Raw genomic sequence first — 16,501 nt, forward strand, 5'->3', positions numbered from 1 at the left:
CGTCGCGGCCCCTCCTCATGCGTGCAGCAGGCGAGGCGCACAGGGCCGTCGTCATGAGCGTGTCGGTGGGTGTGCGAGTGGAGCAGTTGGGCGGGAAACACACGGCACCCCTCACAGGAAGAGTGCCGCAAGAAACAAAGAGGAGAGAGTAGAAAAGAAAAAAAACTTCCATAGTGATTGCCCCAAGGCAACAAGCAAAAGAAGGGGGAAAGAAAAAACAAACAAGAAAAAAAAGAAAAGAATTGCGGAGAGTAATCCATTACCGGATGTGTGTCGGTGTGAGGGAGGGCGCAATTGTCCCACACTGAGGCCGCACACTCCTCACAGAGCCGCAAACCCCCCTAGAGTCCAAACAGCAGAAGATGCAGCGGCAGCAGCACCCTGCTCTCACGCATGGTGCCAGCAACGCCGTCATCCCGCTGCGACGAATTTCCGAGACTGCTTTTGAGTGCGAGGCCGAGTGCCGCAGCCTTTGCTTCCCCATCCTGTGGCTGGATATCTTCCTCTTGCCCATCAGCTCCTCCCGCCGTCCCCTCATTCTCACCAGAGCTCACGTCCCCCTCAGTTGCTACTGCGGGCTCTTCTTGCCCCTTGCTTTCAGCGGCATGTGATTTTGGATTTGTTGCGCCATTTGCTGCGTCGGAGATGCCCGCAGAGGCTTGGGTTGGTTGATCTCCCTGCTTGTTATCGGCAACTTCTGTCCCCACCGTTTTTGAGCCATCAGACAAGGAGGCGTCATCCTCCGAGCTGGCGGCACTTGAAGATGTAACAGATGCCGACTGGCCTGCGCTCTTCTCCTCTGCTGTGGGTGTCGTGGTATTGGACACCGCTGGTGTGGGTGCAGCACCACCGCTCGCACCACTGCTCCCGTTCGACGTTACTTGTTCCGTCGGCTGTGGTGCGGCAGGAGTGGGCGCTGGCGCAGTTGCTTGCGTCTCTGTGGCAACCGAAGTGGTTAAAGGTTCAACGGGCGGGGAAGTAACTGCCGCCGCTTTCGCCGGCTTCCCTTCCGGAGGTGGAATGGTGACTTTACTCGCGTTGAGGGCGCCAATCTCAGTTTCATTCAACGGACGGTTGTACAGAAAGACGTTCGCCACCGTCGCATGAATTTTTCCGCTGTGCAACTGCTCATTGTACGCGCCAAAGTAAAAGTGTGAGACCGCGTCCATTAATTCATCAGAAGGACGAGTCAAGGTCAAATTCAACAAGGATTTCCCGTCAACGTACACGGAGCCCACACCGTCATGCATTTGAAGCACCACGTGATACGTTTTGTTCAGCTCCCATTTGGTTAAATGCCTTGGGTACAAGTCATTCACCACGCGCCACCCCATATTATTATCGTACGACAGTCCCAGGAGTGTTGTCTTCCCCATTCTCTTCAGGCCCATCAGGGGAGTGATGCCCTTCGGCACCTCGTGAATCGACACCGTTGCCGCAAGAGTAAACCCATAGTTTGCAAAGTGGAGCGGTATGTTCGGCCACTGCTTGCCCACAGGCCACTCGGCCCCTGCTTCATGCCCTTCGAACGTCAACCCACTGGGAACCTTTTTCGCCGCACCCCTCACAACGGCATTCACCCCAAGGTACTCGTCTTCCCACTTGTCCCCACGGAGCGTATCGGCCAAGTGGCCCACAAGCCCAGTCGTGGGGATAGGAACAGAACAGTCCCCTCTTGACAGCGCGGCGCCTGAGGCAATTGAGCTGCATTGTCGCGACAATGCAATGTCATTTGCGGCCCAGTTAGACAGCGCATGCCATATCTTCTGCAGCTCGGACGTCAGATCTAAGAAGAAGGCTCCAGAGTCGCTTCCAACACCGGCCTCGTACAAACAATACAGCTTATTATTCGCGTACAACAGGGAGCTGGAGGTCGCGCCATACCCAGTGGGTAGCAGGCCAACGTGGTAAATGCGGTTCGTGTCTGTTAGCCACAGGTGAATCTCGCCCTTGCTGTCGTGTCTGGGATATTCCAGCTGGGTGAGGAGGATCACCTTCTTTCCGCCAATCGTTGCAGTGATGAATCCACTCTGAATGTGGAGCCCAGAACCTGCCAATGAGTTGCTCCACACGCGCGAGAGCGTCCCCAGAGCCTCCTTCCACGTGTTCCCCCTTGTCAGTCGACTCGTACACCCTGCGGCGGCCGTAATTACATGAGGTGATCATGATGATTTTACCAGCCTCCCACTCAAGGATACTGGGGTTGGTGCAGCCCGCATGTGTCGCGCTTTTCGCAAAGGTCCAGTGCTGTTGATCGGAATTCCAGTACATGACTGTGGACGCAGTGTCCCCTCCCCTTGTCAGAAACTGCACGGGAAACACGAACGTGTTATCCGTCATTTTCGTGATGGGAGTACTGGCATCGTTGAGGAAGCCAATCAAGTCGTCGGATTTATAGGGATAGGGAGGGCGAATGCTCATAGAGACGGAACTCATCGACAAATCTCCGCTTCGTCCAGGCCCCGTCTCCAGAAAATGGATAACAGACTCCAACCCACTTCCCCCCCACCCATCGGTAAACCGAATTATGGCACCGTTCCGTAAGTCGTAGCCCTCCACAAATGCAAGAAGCGATCCGAGGGGTCCAAAAGACGACGGAAACGACATCCGGTGAGGGAGTGCAGCAAAAGCGTCAAGATCTTCTGGCCCCGCGTACGACCGCCACGTCCTCCCACCATCAACGCTGATCTGTGCCATCAACTGCATGGACGCACTCCCGCTCCTCACAGATCCATTGAACTGAGCTCCAACAATGGCCAGGAGCATCCCGTCCACATTCACAAGATGGGGATTGCGGAAAATGTGGCCAGCGGCCGCTGTGTCTGCGACTGGATACTCCCTTGGCGACCGCTCCAAACTGTGTCTTCCATAGGAATCACCCACTCTCATTCCACGGTTTTGGGCCTGTGCAGGCCCAGCAGCGGCGCACGTCAACACGAAAAGGAGAAGCAGCACCGCGGAAGCAAACACACGCCGGGACATGTTGGGCCTCAGCGGCTCACTCTCTCTTCCTTCCCTCCTCCTTCCGCTGGATCCGGTCACGCGTCGACGGTTGTGTGTGCGGGGTGCCTTCACTGCAGCAACACGTGAGAGCATATAAATATGTGTGTGTGGGCGGTCTGTGTGCTGTTGTTTCTTTCAGTGCCTTGCAAGTTCACAGTGGCGATTAGCGCTTGTTTTTAACTTCTTTCCTTTGTGTCCGTGTTCAGGAAGTGGTGAAGAGAACACCAGCGACAGCAAATCAGACACGTCAGCGGAGAGCAGAGCACCCACGCAAAGTGCGGGAAAAAAGAGAGTCTGTAAGGGACGGCATGGAAAACAATTGCACACATAAAAAAAAAATAACAACACGGCAAGTCACAGAAGAAGACAACACACACACAAACACAGAGAGAGATATGCAAGCGGAATTTCATCATTCGGCGACGCCATTCAAAGTCCTGCCGAAACAGTCTGCAAGTGATACAGTGATCAGTCACACGCTCCCAGTGCACTGCCGCGGCAACGACGCGGACACAAACGGAAGTATCTGCACAAAAGTGGGCAGCAACAATTCACAGCACAGTCGCACGAAACTCACTCCCTCGGTCCATCCCACGCCCCGCCTCAAAAGGCCGCGACAAGCACCAATCAACAAAATAATGAGGCGGGAAAAACAAATTCCCTGCAGGCACTTCAGGGCTCCACAGCAACGCCACCAACAGGAGCGTGCATCCCTCTGCTTGCAGCAGTGCGCGCCTCTTTGCTCCGGGCCTCTCGGAGCGTTGAGCACCTCCCCGACCATCTCGCGCTCAAAAAACAAGCCTCACGCAGATGCCATTCATTTTATCCGCAAATGGTGTTGCCGCGCTGAATCATGTGCAAATAATCCACAACACGTCACCCAAAGTTTATTTCCATTGCCACAAAAGAAAAAGACAAAAATGTTTTGAAAAGTCAACATAAATACCAATTCGCCCTACTCACTGCGCATTGCCCCGCACACGATCGCTGTTACTCGCCCCTCCGCTCCCCTCTCATCCCATTCCTGCCTGCCAGGACGTGCATCACAGTCGCAATCCCTCCCAAGAAAGACTTTGCCACATGCTGGCACGGGCACATTTTTTCCCTTTGCATCCCGGTCTCCCGCCCACAGGAGGGCAAACAGGGGGACTGCGTGCATGTGCAAAACTCATGAAATTCAAAGAAATACGGCACGCAGGGCAACCCCGCCCACGGATTGTAGAGTTCACTCAAACACCGCAGCAGGAAGAGCAAACGTCCTCTCGTTGCTTTTCTGGGAAGCCGATTCATTATCATCACGCCGCCTCAACAGCATGTACCGGCGAGCGGAGGAGGTGACTGCTCAATCGTACCTCGTGTCGGAGGCGCTCACAACGTCTCCCTGCGGCCACTCGCCCTCAGCAACAAGCCGCATGGCAGAACGCAACACAATTCACCCACTCGCCAATTAAATAAATAAAAATGCATCTCAGCGCCATAAAACGGCCATCAACATCCATTTCACGGCAGGCACCAAATGCCAAGGGATTGGAAAAAAAAAAACACGCGGATGGTCTCCCACAATACATTCCAGCAAAGGGTAGCCTCTCAATCCTGAAAATAAACACCGTAAAATCACATAAGCCGCCTCGTCAAGCCAAAAATCGGGTGATGCCCCTCCTCGCAGTTCTCTGCTGTCCGCAGACACCGCCCTCTGTGGTGTTTCAGCAAAAGCGAAAGAAGAAATGTTCACAAACCAACAGCAACACAAACCTCCACACGCAACGTGTGCATCACCGTGGAGCATCGCTTCTCTCCCCGCAAGTAAAACAGGCGCCGTCACACCATCCGCAAGGATCACCACAAACACGCCAAATTACAAAGTACGCAACACGCTCCGCCGGGACCATCGTTTTCCCGATAGGGCAGCCCACTTCCGTCCACCATGTCTGCCGAGCAGGACACATCAGGCCTGCCGCTGCAACGCAAAAAAGATCCAGAAATACGCAACGGATCCCGTCGCAGTCGTTGGCTCAGCCGCCGTGTTGAGGCTTGGGAGGGGCGGATGGAGGAATAAAAAAAAAACGGGCAAATGTCCCCGCGGAGTCCCGCATTCCACGCACTCCCAATGGCCAGAGGGTCCTCGAGGGACGCCTGGGGGACGCATCCGCCACACTCACACGCACCATCATTCACGGCTCCCCAATCGAGTCCAGCGGGCCTCGTGAAGCACACGGCGCGCCTCAGTGGCGTGGTGAGCAGCCTTCTCGGAGAAAAGGACGCGTGGCGATGGTTTCCCTCCCCGCTTCACTTTTCTTTTCTTTCTCCTCCTGTTTTTGGTGGCATCTCACGGAAGGGGAGCGCACTTCATGTCCCCGAGCCCTTCTCTCGGTGCACGGACAAAAAAAGAGAGGGGAATAATAAACGAGTGAGTCAGGCGGCACGGAGAAATAAATGTGCGGGAGACAAACAAAACAACAGAACAAACAAAGAGCCCAACAGATATGCACGCAGCATATTCAGCGGAAACGGGTGTCACCTTCAGTGGGTAAATTAGTAGCCAATTGCGGCGTCGATCGCCCACGGTGAGAATCAGCGTTGTGCCCACAATGATTTTGACTTGTTTTCTGCTTCCCTCCCCTGTTATTTCTTCCTCATCCATCATCTTCATTCTTCTTACTTTCTGCCGCCCTCTCCTACCCTCGGCAACACGGCCGCGTTTGGACGCTGCGCCCTCCCCCGTCATGCCAAATATATGTTTGCGCTCTTTAAAACCCATGGCGTACTCGCTTGAATATCATTTTTGTAAATATAAAAAAAAACTTTCAATAATTAAAGTAAAAAATAAAATAAAATAATAAAAACAAAAAACTTGCGACTGGCGCCAGTTCATCTTCCTTTCGTCGTGAAAGGGTGCAAAAGTGTCCTGTCGTACTCAACCTTTGGGACTCCTTGCTCCTCGTCATGCCCGTAGGCCCGAATGCGTTGTATGCGTGCCTCATCCTTCACCCAAACGTCTAGGGGGACCATGCCGTCATATGGCTCCTTGCACCCGCCACTGCACGCCCGTTGAGGGCCCCACTTCATCATGGCATATGGTTTGTTCGTCATCAAAGACTTGACGCGACGGTACCAGAGAGCGTCCGGTAGCTCCATTTTATTAGAGAAACGAATATTCGAGCTGCCACGATGCACAAATTTGCCGCATAAGACATTCCGCTCCTGAAATCCAGGCAAACGGAGACGTAAGCTGTAGTCGACATCCTCCACGTAAGCTGGGTAGAAGTTCTCGTCAAAATATTCCACCGTGCCGATCGCCAGGCGTGTCAAAATAACAGACGCAAAACAACTGCTTTTGTAATACGCGCAGAAGTGCCCGTAATGCTTCGAAAACGCCTTTTCACGCTCCTTCACAGAAGCATAACGGATGCGGTCAGGCAGCAGCGCAGACGTCGACAATCGGCCATCGTTCACCGTGGAGCGCAGCACCCTCAAGCCCCGTCGCAAAACAGGACTGTACTCGCTCGGCCGATTCGCCGCTTCCGCCGACAACTCATCCATGCGAGCGGCATCATGCCTCGTCATTCCATGCACATCGCGTAGAAGGCTGGGAAGAAGATCGGGTGAAAACATTACGTCGCTGTTTGTCACAAAAACAAAAGGCACTTCCTCGCGCGGCAGCGAGAGTGCAAGTCGTGACCCGATGTTCACGTCAGCGCTGTACCCGATGTTTTCCGGGTGACGACTCACAGCCAGGCGTCCGGACCACCCATAGACCCTCTCGAGTTCCTGCAGGCACAACGACAGCATCGCCTCCCGCCCGTTCTGCACCAAAACCAACAGCCGGATGGGCACACTGATGTTGCACATCATCCTCCGAAAGTCCATCAGATCGAGCATCAGCGGGACCACCATCAAAGGGATAACGTCCGTCCCGTTATTATTTCCCCCAGCTGCCGTGTCGTTGGATCCACCAGAAGCCTTTCCCCGACGCAGTGGATATAGTCCGCCCTGGTCGGACCAACACCAAACCATACGTGGGATCGTCACCAAGTAGGAACTCGAACCCAAAAAAAAAAACATCAACATGGACAACAAATTAAAATTAGAAGAAAGATAAAGCATCCTTTCCAAAAAAGGCTCGTGGCCTCGGTTTTTTAAACGCGTGCAACTCCGCGCATACCCCGTTGGAGGCAAAGCCAAGGGAGTATCTCCTTAAAGAAAGCAAAAGAAGTAAAAAAGAAAAAGAAGGTGCGCAGGAATGGCTCCGTGTCAATTTGAACAAAAAAAGATTCCTTCCAGCGCAATGGTCAAGCATGGATAACGTCCTTGGCCTTCCGTCCGCAAAAAAAGGCTCGAGTGCCCCAATAAAACCCTCCATGCGGGAAGGTCATTAGAGAAACCGCAAACCGCACCAGGTACAAAAACAAAAAATAATCAAATAAATGAATCGATGATGAAGCCCAGTGCCTCAGCGTTTCTTCTGCAACGCCACTCGTCAACACAAAATATTTAAAAAAGCAACAATACAAGAAGAGGGAAAGATCAAGCGGAAGCACAATTCCATCATCAAAAGCAATGTGTTTTTCCAAAGCTTTCCGCCAAACACAGCAAGAATTCTTAAACGACAAGAAAGAACAAATCCATCTTCTCATGGGTGATGAAGTCTCTCTCTCTCTCTCTCTGAGAAGGAAACAAGGAAACATGTTCTTTTTGTCACCCATTCACACTCACATTCACTACGCCGACAGTACATGTGGCCCCCATCTTGTGTCCTCGGCGCAGGAGGGACGTTTAGAGAGAGAAATGAAGGTGATACCATGAACGCAAAGACACCTAGTGTGCAACGGCCAGAAGCAGACAAAGTGCTCTGTTCTTGATGAACCGATGAGCAAGTTATCCACAATGCACCCAAGTACCATCCATCTATATATATATTCATATCATCCATCGTGAACAAAAAGTTAGCGTCGGTTAAATCGTCTGTAACTCGGCAACCAATATCCACACGGTAACGCACGCTGGTTCGCGGGAAAAACCTTCGGCTCTCATGTCCTCGATGTGCACATTTGGCACAAGCACACAGAAGCTTGTTTCGAATGGCAACGCACCTCTTGAGGAATCGTAGCAACGGAGGAAAAGCTCTCCATTTTGTCCCACTAACATATGCGCGTTCGGTTGCACCACCCTCCCGCGGTCCGCTGGTGCCTCACAAGATTCAGTGCCACAAAACAGCAACCTTTTGCCAATGTGTCGTGGTAAAGAATAGGTGCATGGAGAGCGCCACCATCCAATCACATAGTGATTTGCAGTTAATGGAAAACATCGCAATGCAGCAGAAGGCATGGCAAACAAACGCAAAATGCAACTAAACACAGAGCCCGAATCGCAATCAACTGTCTTTTGGTTTAAAAAGCAAACACTCCGAATATTACCCCGGCCTTTCTCCGCAACCACAAGTTCATCCTCCTGTTGATTTAATGGTCGGCTGCCTCATCACAGCGCCAAGTTCGAGCACCGAAGTACGCGGGTGGGACTCCGCAGAAGCCAGAAGCCCACCATTCCGCGGTGCGGCGCTCCGGGTCTCAAGCCTGCACTGCGCAGTGTTGTCGCCGCCGCTGTGGCGCCAATGCGTCGTAAGGCGGACCGCAGCGCCAGCGGTGTTCTTGCAGGGGAAAGCGCCTGACCCGGAGAAGGCGGCGGGAAACACATGCGAAAGTGGGCGTCGCGCGTGTCACGGCCAATTGCCCGGCATTTCGGGACTGGGGGAACCACAGCCAGTCACCTCCACACCACATGGGTGTGGGCGCGGGGCGGAAGACGTCACAAGCGGCGTCCGGGCCGGACGCGCCTTGCCGGAGCGAATTTGTGGCACCACGGGGCCGGAAGGAACGGGCCGCCGCACGGCGAGGAGCCCATCAATTTATTCGATAAAAGGGGAGGGGAAGTGGAGTAAGGGATCTTTTATTTTATGCATTCGGTCGATGCAGGAGTTTCATGTGCAGAATGATTTTCCTTGGTTTTGGGCTCTTTTTATTGCGTTGGTTTATGGGTGTTTTCTTGTTGTTGTTTTTTTGTTGTTTTTTTTTGTTGTTGTTGTTTTTGTTAGGAATGGAAGGGGGGAATTCTTCACCTGTCCTTTCTGGACTTTTTTGAGTAAAGACACGAAAGCTTTTTAATTGTGATAGGTATGGGAGGATTGAACGTTGTGCGAAACGTTTGGACTCCCGTATTATGTTTTTCACAATCTATGAAAGCCTTTGGCTATTTTCCCTATAATTACTAGTGCTTTTATATGTATTTGAGTGTGGACATTGTTTTTCTTAGTATTTGATGGAAAGGTCTCATATTTTTATCTAATTTTTTTATTATTATTCTATATACTTGCATATTGTCAAGCTAGATTGTTGATTTTTTTGAAGGTGACCGTTATTGCGGAAGTCACGAACGTGAGCTTTTGGAATAAAGAGTTTTTATTTATATTCATGAGCCCAGGACTTTTGTTCAACCGAAAATGCATCATTGGATATCCTTATCTCTTGTTGTTGTTTTTTCTTTGTGTGTGTGCGTTGTTCATACGAAAGAAAGGAAAAAATGAACTTTGTCGTCTAAGACCTTGTGAGTTATATATATATATATCGTTATAATGTTATTTTGTTTTCTTTTTCTTTCAAGCTGTCACTGAAATAGGCGTTCAATGGTATATGCTTATTAAATATAATTTTTTATTTGTCTTTTTGTGGTCTTTTTTTTTTCTCTTTTACTGCATTAGGTTTAGGAGCTTGTGAAAAGAATGATCGCGGGAGAGCTGGCTAGCTTAATGAATGTATGTTTATCCTGATAAACGAATGCATTATTTATGATACTTTCTACCGTATGAATCCTTTGGGAAGAATGCCACTTTGTAGGGGCAGGGAGCCGATAGAGGCCAGATAATTTTTATTTTGCCTTCCCACCCACCCACTCCCTTGATTCCCACCACGCGGCGGGGTCTTGTGGTTGGAGGACCCCAAAGTCTGCCACTTCGTAAGTAATAATATTCAAATCCTAACTGAGGACAAAGGGCCATGCTAATGGTCCACAGAATTCTATATATTGAATGAAAAGAAAACATTGAAGCAATTAACTAACGAACCTTTTTCCCTAACTTGTTTGGTTTCCATAGATAATTTCAGGATCCGGCCAGCTGCCCGGAAGATTATTACCTTTTCTCATTCGTCTTAATTATACTATTGGGTGTAAAGAATTGAAAGATTTTTGTTTTTGTTGTTGAGATGGTGCTAATTTAAAGGATTTTATAGTGGCATTTAACAATGTGCGGATAAACTTAGAAAGAAGTGTGTGAAAATCTGCTTTTACTCCAAGTCAGTTTCACGGGACTAACACATAAGTATTAACATTTTCTGTTTCTGGACGAAAATAAGGGAAAATAAACGTTTAATGTGTTTATGAATTTTTAAAGTCTTCATCAGTGTTACTATGCTGAGGAAAACCACAATTATAACTTTGGGTGATATGAATATTAGTTCGTAAGAAAAAAAGACTTGTTGAAGTTCTCATTGCTTGTGATGTGTCAAATGAAAAGAAAATAAATGGAATCACTTTTTGTGTGTGTGTGAGTAGGAGGGAAGTGGGGCATAATTTGATAAAGCCATTAATACAAACCTATAGCTGAGAAACAGAAACTATTTTTATCCTTAAAATACATCATATTCACTATGAGCTTTTTTTTTTTCCTGACACCACTCATGTTAGACAGAGAAATGGGTATAGTCGTTATATTGTTTCATATATTATTGTTTTATTGCTGTTTTTTCTCCTTTAATTTTATTTTTACTTTTTTATCTGCGGATTTGATTTAATTACCAAATGCTGATTTTTTTTTTTTTTTTCACGTACTCAACAAGGATCCCATGTTCGATTATTAAGGCTATTACGTCTTTTTGAGTGTACATTTTGTATGGCTACTTACGAAATTGTTTAGTGACGTCCTGTACGCTTCATACGCAAAAATACAAGAATGGACAAAGACCATAAAAACGGAATGGACGAATGTCGAGCCTTTAGTGGCAATTATGAGGAGACAATGGGCTCGGAGATGCAAATAGAGCGTGATATTGTTTCAAATGATCAAAATCAATTGGACATAAATCACACTTTGAAAGAAAAAAGTGTAATATTACCCGACATAGGAAACGAGCTTGAAAAAACAATAAAAGATATAGTAAACTCACCGTTGTACTCGAACGACTTTCTGTTACTTTCTTATCACATTAACAAAGAAATAAATGACCTTCAAACGCGCGTGAGAGTGGCCAAAGAAAGAGAAAAAGTGGCCCGAGAAAACTTTGAGAACACCCTGAAAAAAATCGGTCAGCAACACTTACGAAAATGAAGATGATTAATTATACAAATTAGCTAGTTGTGGTATTTACAAAAATCACCCCATGAAAGTCAAAATCAAGCCGAATATTGGCATAATCATACATCAATAATTTCTTTTCCAAACAACATTCTCCTCAATTAGATACAATTATAAAAATTAGAAAAACATACTCAAGGTTAATGATGCGACCTTATACAAGCATCAACGATGACGATCAACGCAATGCTGCATCCACAAAAAAACACGAAACAAACATTACATTCAGCGATACAGTAAACCCAAAAAAAGCCTCTTCAGATGATGAGAAACCGCCCGCGGAGTCTCCTTTCAAGAGCGTGTTTGGAGCGCCGTCTTCGACTGCTGCAAAGCCACCCGCAGAGTCTCCTTTCAAGAGCGTGTTTGGAGCGCCGTCCTCGACTGCTGCAAAGCCACCCGCAGAGTTAGCTTTGAAGGAGTTGGGAGGCACCTCCTGTGGCAAAAATGGAGTGTGGAAATGTTCCCGTTGTGGTAAGGCAAAGGATCTTTCTGGAAATCATTTAAAAAATAAGACTGAGGTACGCTCCGACTGTTGGCCCTGCGCGAGGAAGTCGACATTCATACTGGATAGGGAAAAATTGTCGGTATGTGGAAAACGGGATGTGGATGAAGATGATAACAGAAAGCCCGTGATCAATTTATCTTCAACGTCAGGGGTTGTGAAAGCCGTAGTGGCGTTTGAGCCTCCACGTATTCCGGTAGAAGCAGAGGAACATCTATTTCTTGTCCCTAATGTTGGGGACAAAAAGGAGGCAAAGGAATCCGAGAGCAGTTCCTCTTATATCTGGAGGTGTCGCGTTTGTGACAAGGCAAAGCCACTAGCCGGACAACACCTGAACGGAAAGACGGAAGTTAGAAGCGACTGTTGGCCATGTGCAGCAAAGCGTACCTTCTACCGAGCGGCAACTCAAAACACATTCACTGCGAAGCCACCCGCAGAGTCTCCTTTCAAGAGCGTGTTTGGAGCGCCGTCTTCGACTGCTGCAAAGTCACCCGCAGAGTTAGCTTTGAAGGAGTTGGGAGGCACCTCCTGTGGCAAAAATGGAGTGTGGAAATGTTCCCGTTGTGGTAAGGCAAAGGATCTTTCTGGAGATCATTTAAAAAATAAGACTGAGGTACGCTCCGACTGTTGGCCCTGCGCGAGGAAGTCGACATTCATACTGGATAGGGAAAAATTGTCGGTATGTGGAAAACGGGATGTGGATGAAGATGATAACAGAAAGCCCGTGATCAATTTATCTTCAACGTCAGGGGTTGTGAAAGCCGTAGTGGCGTTTGAGCCTCCACGTATTCCGGTAGAAGCAGAGGAACATCTATTTCTTGTCCCTAATGTTGGGGACAAAAAGGAGGCAAAGGAATCCGAGAGCAGTTCCTCTTATATCTGGAGGTGTCGCGTTTGTGACAAGGCAAAGCCACTAGCCGGACAACACCTGAACGGAAAGACGGAAGTTAGAAGCGACTGTTGGCCATGTGCAGCAAAGCGTACCTTCTACCGAGCGGCAACTCAAAACACATTCACTGCGAAGCCACCCGCAGAGTCTCCTTTCAAGAGCGTGTTTGGAGCGCCGTCTTCGACTGCTGCAAAGTCACCCGCGGAGACTCCTTTCAAGAGCGTGTTTGGAGCGCCGTCTTCGACTGCTGCAAAGCCACCCGCAGAGTCTCCTTTCAAGAACGTGTTTGGAGCGCCGTCTTCGACTGCTGCAAAGTCACCCGCGGAGACTCCTTTCAAGAGCGTGTTTGGAGCGCCGTCTTCGACTGCTGCAAAGCCACCCGCAGAGTCTCCTTTCAAGAACGTGTTTGGAGCGCCGTCTTCGACTGCTGCAAAGCCACCCGCGGAGACTCCTTTCAAGAGCGTGTTTGGAGCACCGCCCTCGACTGCTGCAAAGCCACCCGCAGAGTCTCCTTTCAAGAGCGTGTTTGGAGCGCCGTCTTCGACTGCTGCAAAGTCACCCGCGGAGACTCCTTTCAAGAGCGTGTTTGGAGCGCCGTCTTCGACTGCTGCAAAGTCACCCGCAGAGTCTCCTTTCAAGAGCGTGTTTGGAGCGCCGTCTTCGACTGCTGCAAAGCCACCCGCAGAGTCTCCTTTCAAGAGCGTGTTTGGAGCACCGTCCTTGACTGCTGCAAAGCCACCCGCAGAGTCTCCTTTCAAGAGCGTGTTTGGAGCGCCGTCTTCGACTGCTGCAAAGCCACCCGCAGAGTCTCCTTTCAAGAGCGTGTTTGGAGCGCCGTCCTCGACTGCTGCAAAGCCACCCGCAGAGTTAGCTTTGAAGGAGTTGGGAGGCACCTCCTGTGGCAAAAATGGAGTGTGGAAATGTTCCCGTTGTGGTAAGGCAAAGGATCTTTCTGGAGATCATTTAAAAAATAAGACTGAGGTACGCTCCGACTGTTGGCCCTGCGCGAGGAAGTCGACATTCATACTGGATAGGGAAAAATTGTCGGTATGTGGAAAACGGGATGTGGATGAAGATGATAACAGAAAGCCCGTGATCAATTTATCTTCAACGTCAGGGGTTGTGAAAGCCGTAGTGGCGTTTGAGCCTCCACGTATTCCGGTAGAAGCAGAGGAACATCTATTTCTTGTCCCTAATGTTGGGGACAAAAAGGAGGCAAAGGAATCCGAGAGCAGTTCCTCTTATATCTGGAGGTGTCGCGTTTGTGACAAGGCAAAGCCACTAGCCGGACAACACCTGAACGGAAAGACGGAAGTTAGAAGCGACTGTTGGCCATGTGCAGCAAAGCGTACCTTCTACCGAGCGGCAACTCAAAACACATTCACTGCGAAGCCACCCGCAGAGTCTCCTTTCAAGAGCGTGTTTGGAGCGCCGTCTTCGACTGATGCAAAGCCACCCGCAGAGTCTCCTTTCAAGAGCGTGTTTGGAGCACCGTCTTCGACTGATGCAAAGCCACCCGCAGAGTCTCCTTTCAAGAACGTGTTTGGAGCGCCGTCTTCGACTGATGCAAAGCCACCCGCAGAGTCTCCTTTCAAGAGCGTGTTTGGAGCGCCGTCTTCGACTGCTGCAAAGCCACCCGCAGAGTCTCCTTTCAAGAGCGTGTTTGGAGCACCGTCTTCGACTGATGCAAAGCCACCCGCAGAGTCTCCTTTCAAGAACGTGTTTGGAGCGCCGTCTTCGACTGCTGCAAAGCCACCCGCAGAGTCTCCTTTCAAGAGCGTGTTTGGAGCGCCGTCTTCGACTGCTGCAAAGTCACCCGCAGAGTCTCCTTTCAAGAACGTGTTTGGAGCACCGTCTTCGACTGATGCAAAGCCACCCGCAGAGTCTCCTTTCAAGAACGTGTTTGGAGCGCCGTCTTCGACTGCTGCAAAGCCACCCGCAGAGTCTCCTTTCAAGAACGTGTTTGGAGCGCCGTCTTCGACTGATGCAAAGCCACCCGCAGAGTCTCCTTTCAAGAGCGTGTTTGGAGCGCCGTCTTCGACTGCTGCAAAGCCACCCGCAGAGTCTCCTTTCAAGAGCGTGTTTGGAGCACCGTCTTCGACTGATGCAAAGCCACCCGCAGAGTCTCCTTTCAAGAACGTGTTTGGAGCGCCGTCTTCGACTGCTGCAAAGCCACCCGCAGAGTCTCCTTTCAAGAGCGTGTTTGGAGCGCCGTCTTCGACTGATGCAAAGCCACCCGCAGAGTCTCCTTTCAAGAGCGTGTTTGGAGCACCGTCTTCGACTGATGCAAAGCCACCCGCAGAGTCTCCTTTCAAGAACGTGTTTGGAGCGCCGTCTTCGACTGCTGCAAAGCCACCCGCAGAGTCTCCTTTCAAGAACGTGTTTGGAGCGCCGTCTTCGACTGATGCAAAGCCACCCGCAGAGTCTCCTTTCAAGAGCGTGTTTGGAGCGCCGTCTTCGACTGCTGCAAAGCCACCCGCAGAGTCTCCTTTCAAGAACGTGTTTGGAGCGCCGTCTTCGACTGCTGCAAAGCCACCCGCAGAGTCTCCTTTCAAGAGCGTGTTTGGAGCGCCGTCTTCGACTGCTGCAAAGCCACCCGCAGAGTCTCCTTTCAAGAGCGTGTTTGGAGCGCCGTCTTCGACTGCTGCAAAGCCACCCGCAGAGTCTCCTTTCAAGAACGTGTTTGGAGCGCCGTCTTCGACTGATGCAAAGCCACCCGCAGAGTCTCCTTTCAAGAGCGTGTTTGGAGCGCCGTCTTCGACTGCTGCAAAGCCACCCGCAGAGTCTCCTTTCAAGAACGCGTTTGGAGCACCGTCTTCGAATGTTGCGAGGGTTTCGGAAGATTCTTCATTAAGTGTTGTTTCTCATTTGATGCCATTTGGTGTCGGTGATGGCGGGGCTGTCGCTGTGATACCTTCAGGCAGTTCATTTGCAGGGCGCTCTGAAGTTAATTCGGATGCAAGTGCTTTTGTTGACCCTATGATTCCTTCTGACGACGATGTTAATGGGTGTAATAGTTTGGTTTATAAAGAAGCTGTGGGAGAAATGAATTCCGGTTTTAAGTTTCCACTTATTTCTCCCCGCGGTGGTGATAAGCAAAATGTTATAAAGCGTTTGAAGGAGGGTGTTGAGAAAACATCTTTTGATGGAGTGAGAAATGAGCCTTTAGTTGTGGGCGATGCCTGCGTTACGTTGAAAAATTTTGAACAAATGTTGGTGGCGTTTCGAAGCGACCTTGTTGGTGTCATTAGAAGTGAGATTGAGGGAATTGTTTTTGCTCCTCAAAATACAGAGGGAGACAATCACGCTGCATTGCCAAAAACCACTAGAGATGAAATGACTTCTTCAGGTAAAAAGGGAGGTGAGGTTGTGGGGTTCTCTCAAGCGTTGCGGGCGCATCTTTCTAATGCGTTTCGCAAGTATTATTGACCCTTTGGTTGTGAGTTTGATAAGTGGATATGGTGGGTAAACGCCCGCCACCCTTTCCCTATATATATTTAATATATTTTTAATATATGTTTCATGGGAGAGTTTAAAGATGATTTTTTGTTTGTTTGTTTTTCTAGGATGTGTGAGAGGAACGAGAGTGTATGTACGGCATTGAATTGCATTTTATTTTTAATGATAATCTTGTTACTTTTTCACTTTTCCGTGCGCTAGTTTTAGATATGTAATAGTGAAACAAAAATGTATCTTTATTAATAAA

The 16,501-nt window shown here is 49.5% G+C and overlaps 2 protein-coding genes and 1 pseudogene across 2 annotated transcripts, besides 11 other annotated features; 1 reads left to right on the forward strand and 2 right to left on the reverse strand.

The window, feature by feature from the left end:
* Window positions 1–8,706: a sequence feature (areas not merged during assembly with more than two copies in the genome that could not be assigned to a particular haplotype).
* Window positions 197–242: a sequence feature (A-rich).
* On the reverse strand, window positions 340–3,096 carry Tc00.1047053511671.20 (annotated as a pseudogene).
* Window positions 5,789–5,852: a sequence feature (A-rich).
* Window positions 5,872–7,107, reverse strand: Tc00.1047053511671.30 (beta galactofuranosyl glycosyltransferase, putative; the record flags this gene model as incomplete). Its single annotated transcript, XM_808421.1, has 1 exon — window positions 5,872–7,107. The coding sequence occupies one exon, from the start codon at window positions 7,105–7,107 to the stop codon at window positions 5,872–5,874; it is 1,236 nt and encodes a 411-aa protein (XP_813514.1).
* Window positions 8,707–8,814: a sequence feature (haploid, non-Esmeraldo-like haplotype).
* Window positions 8,815–16,501: part of a sequence feature (heterozygous, non-Esmeraldo-like haplotype) that runs on past the window's edge.
* Window positions 9,040–9,089: a microsatellite.
* Window positions 9,329–9,358: a sequence feature (AT_rich).
* Window positions 9,691–9,713: a sequence feature (AT_rich).
* Window positions 9,759–10,185: a mobile genetic element.
* Tc00.1047053511671.50 (hypothetical protein, conserved) lies at window positions 11,548–16,224 on the forward strand (the record flags this gene model as incomplete). The annotated part of the gene is made up of 1 exon (XM_808422.1): window positions 11,548–16,224. One exon carries the CDS (start codon window positions 11,548–11,550, stop codon window positions 16,222–16,224), a length of 4,677 nt encoding a protein of 1,558 aa, XP_813515.1.
* Window positions 16,284–16,312: a sequence feature (AT_rich).
* Window positions 16,497–16,501: part of a microsatellite that runs on past the window's edge.

The sequence above is a fragment of the Trypanosoma cruzi genome, genomic scaffold (genome assembly GCF_000209065.1).
Source record: "Trypanosoma cruzi strain CL Brener 1047053517153 genomic scaffold, whole genome shotgun sequence".
NCBI classification, from domain to species: domain Eukaryota; phylum Euglenozoa; class Kinetoplastea; order Trypanosomatida; family Trypanosomatidae; genus Trypanosoma; species Trypanosoma cruzi.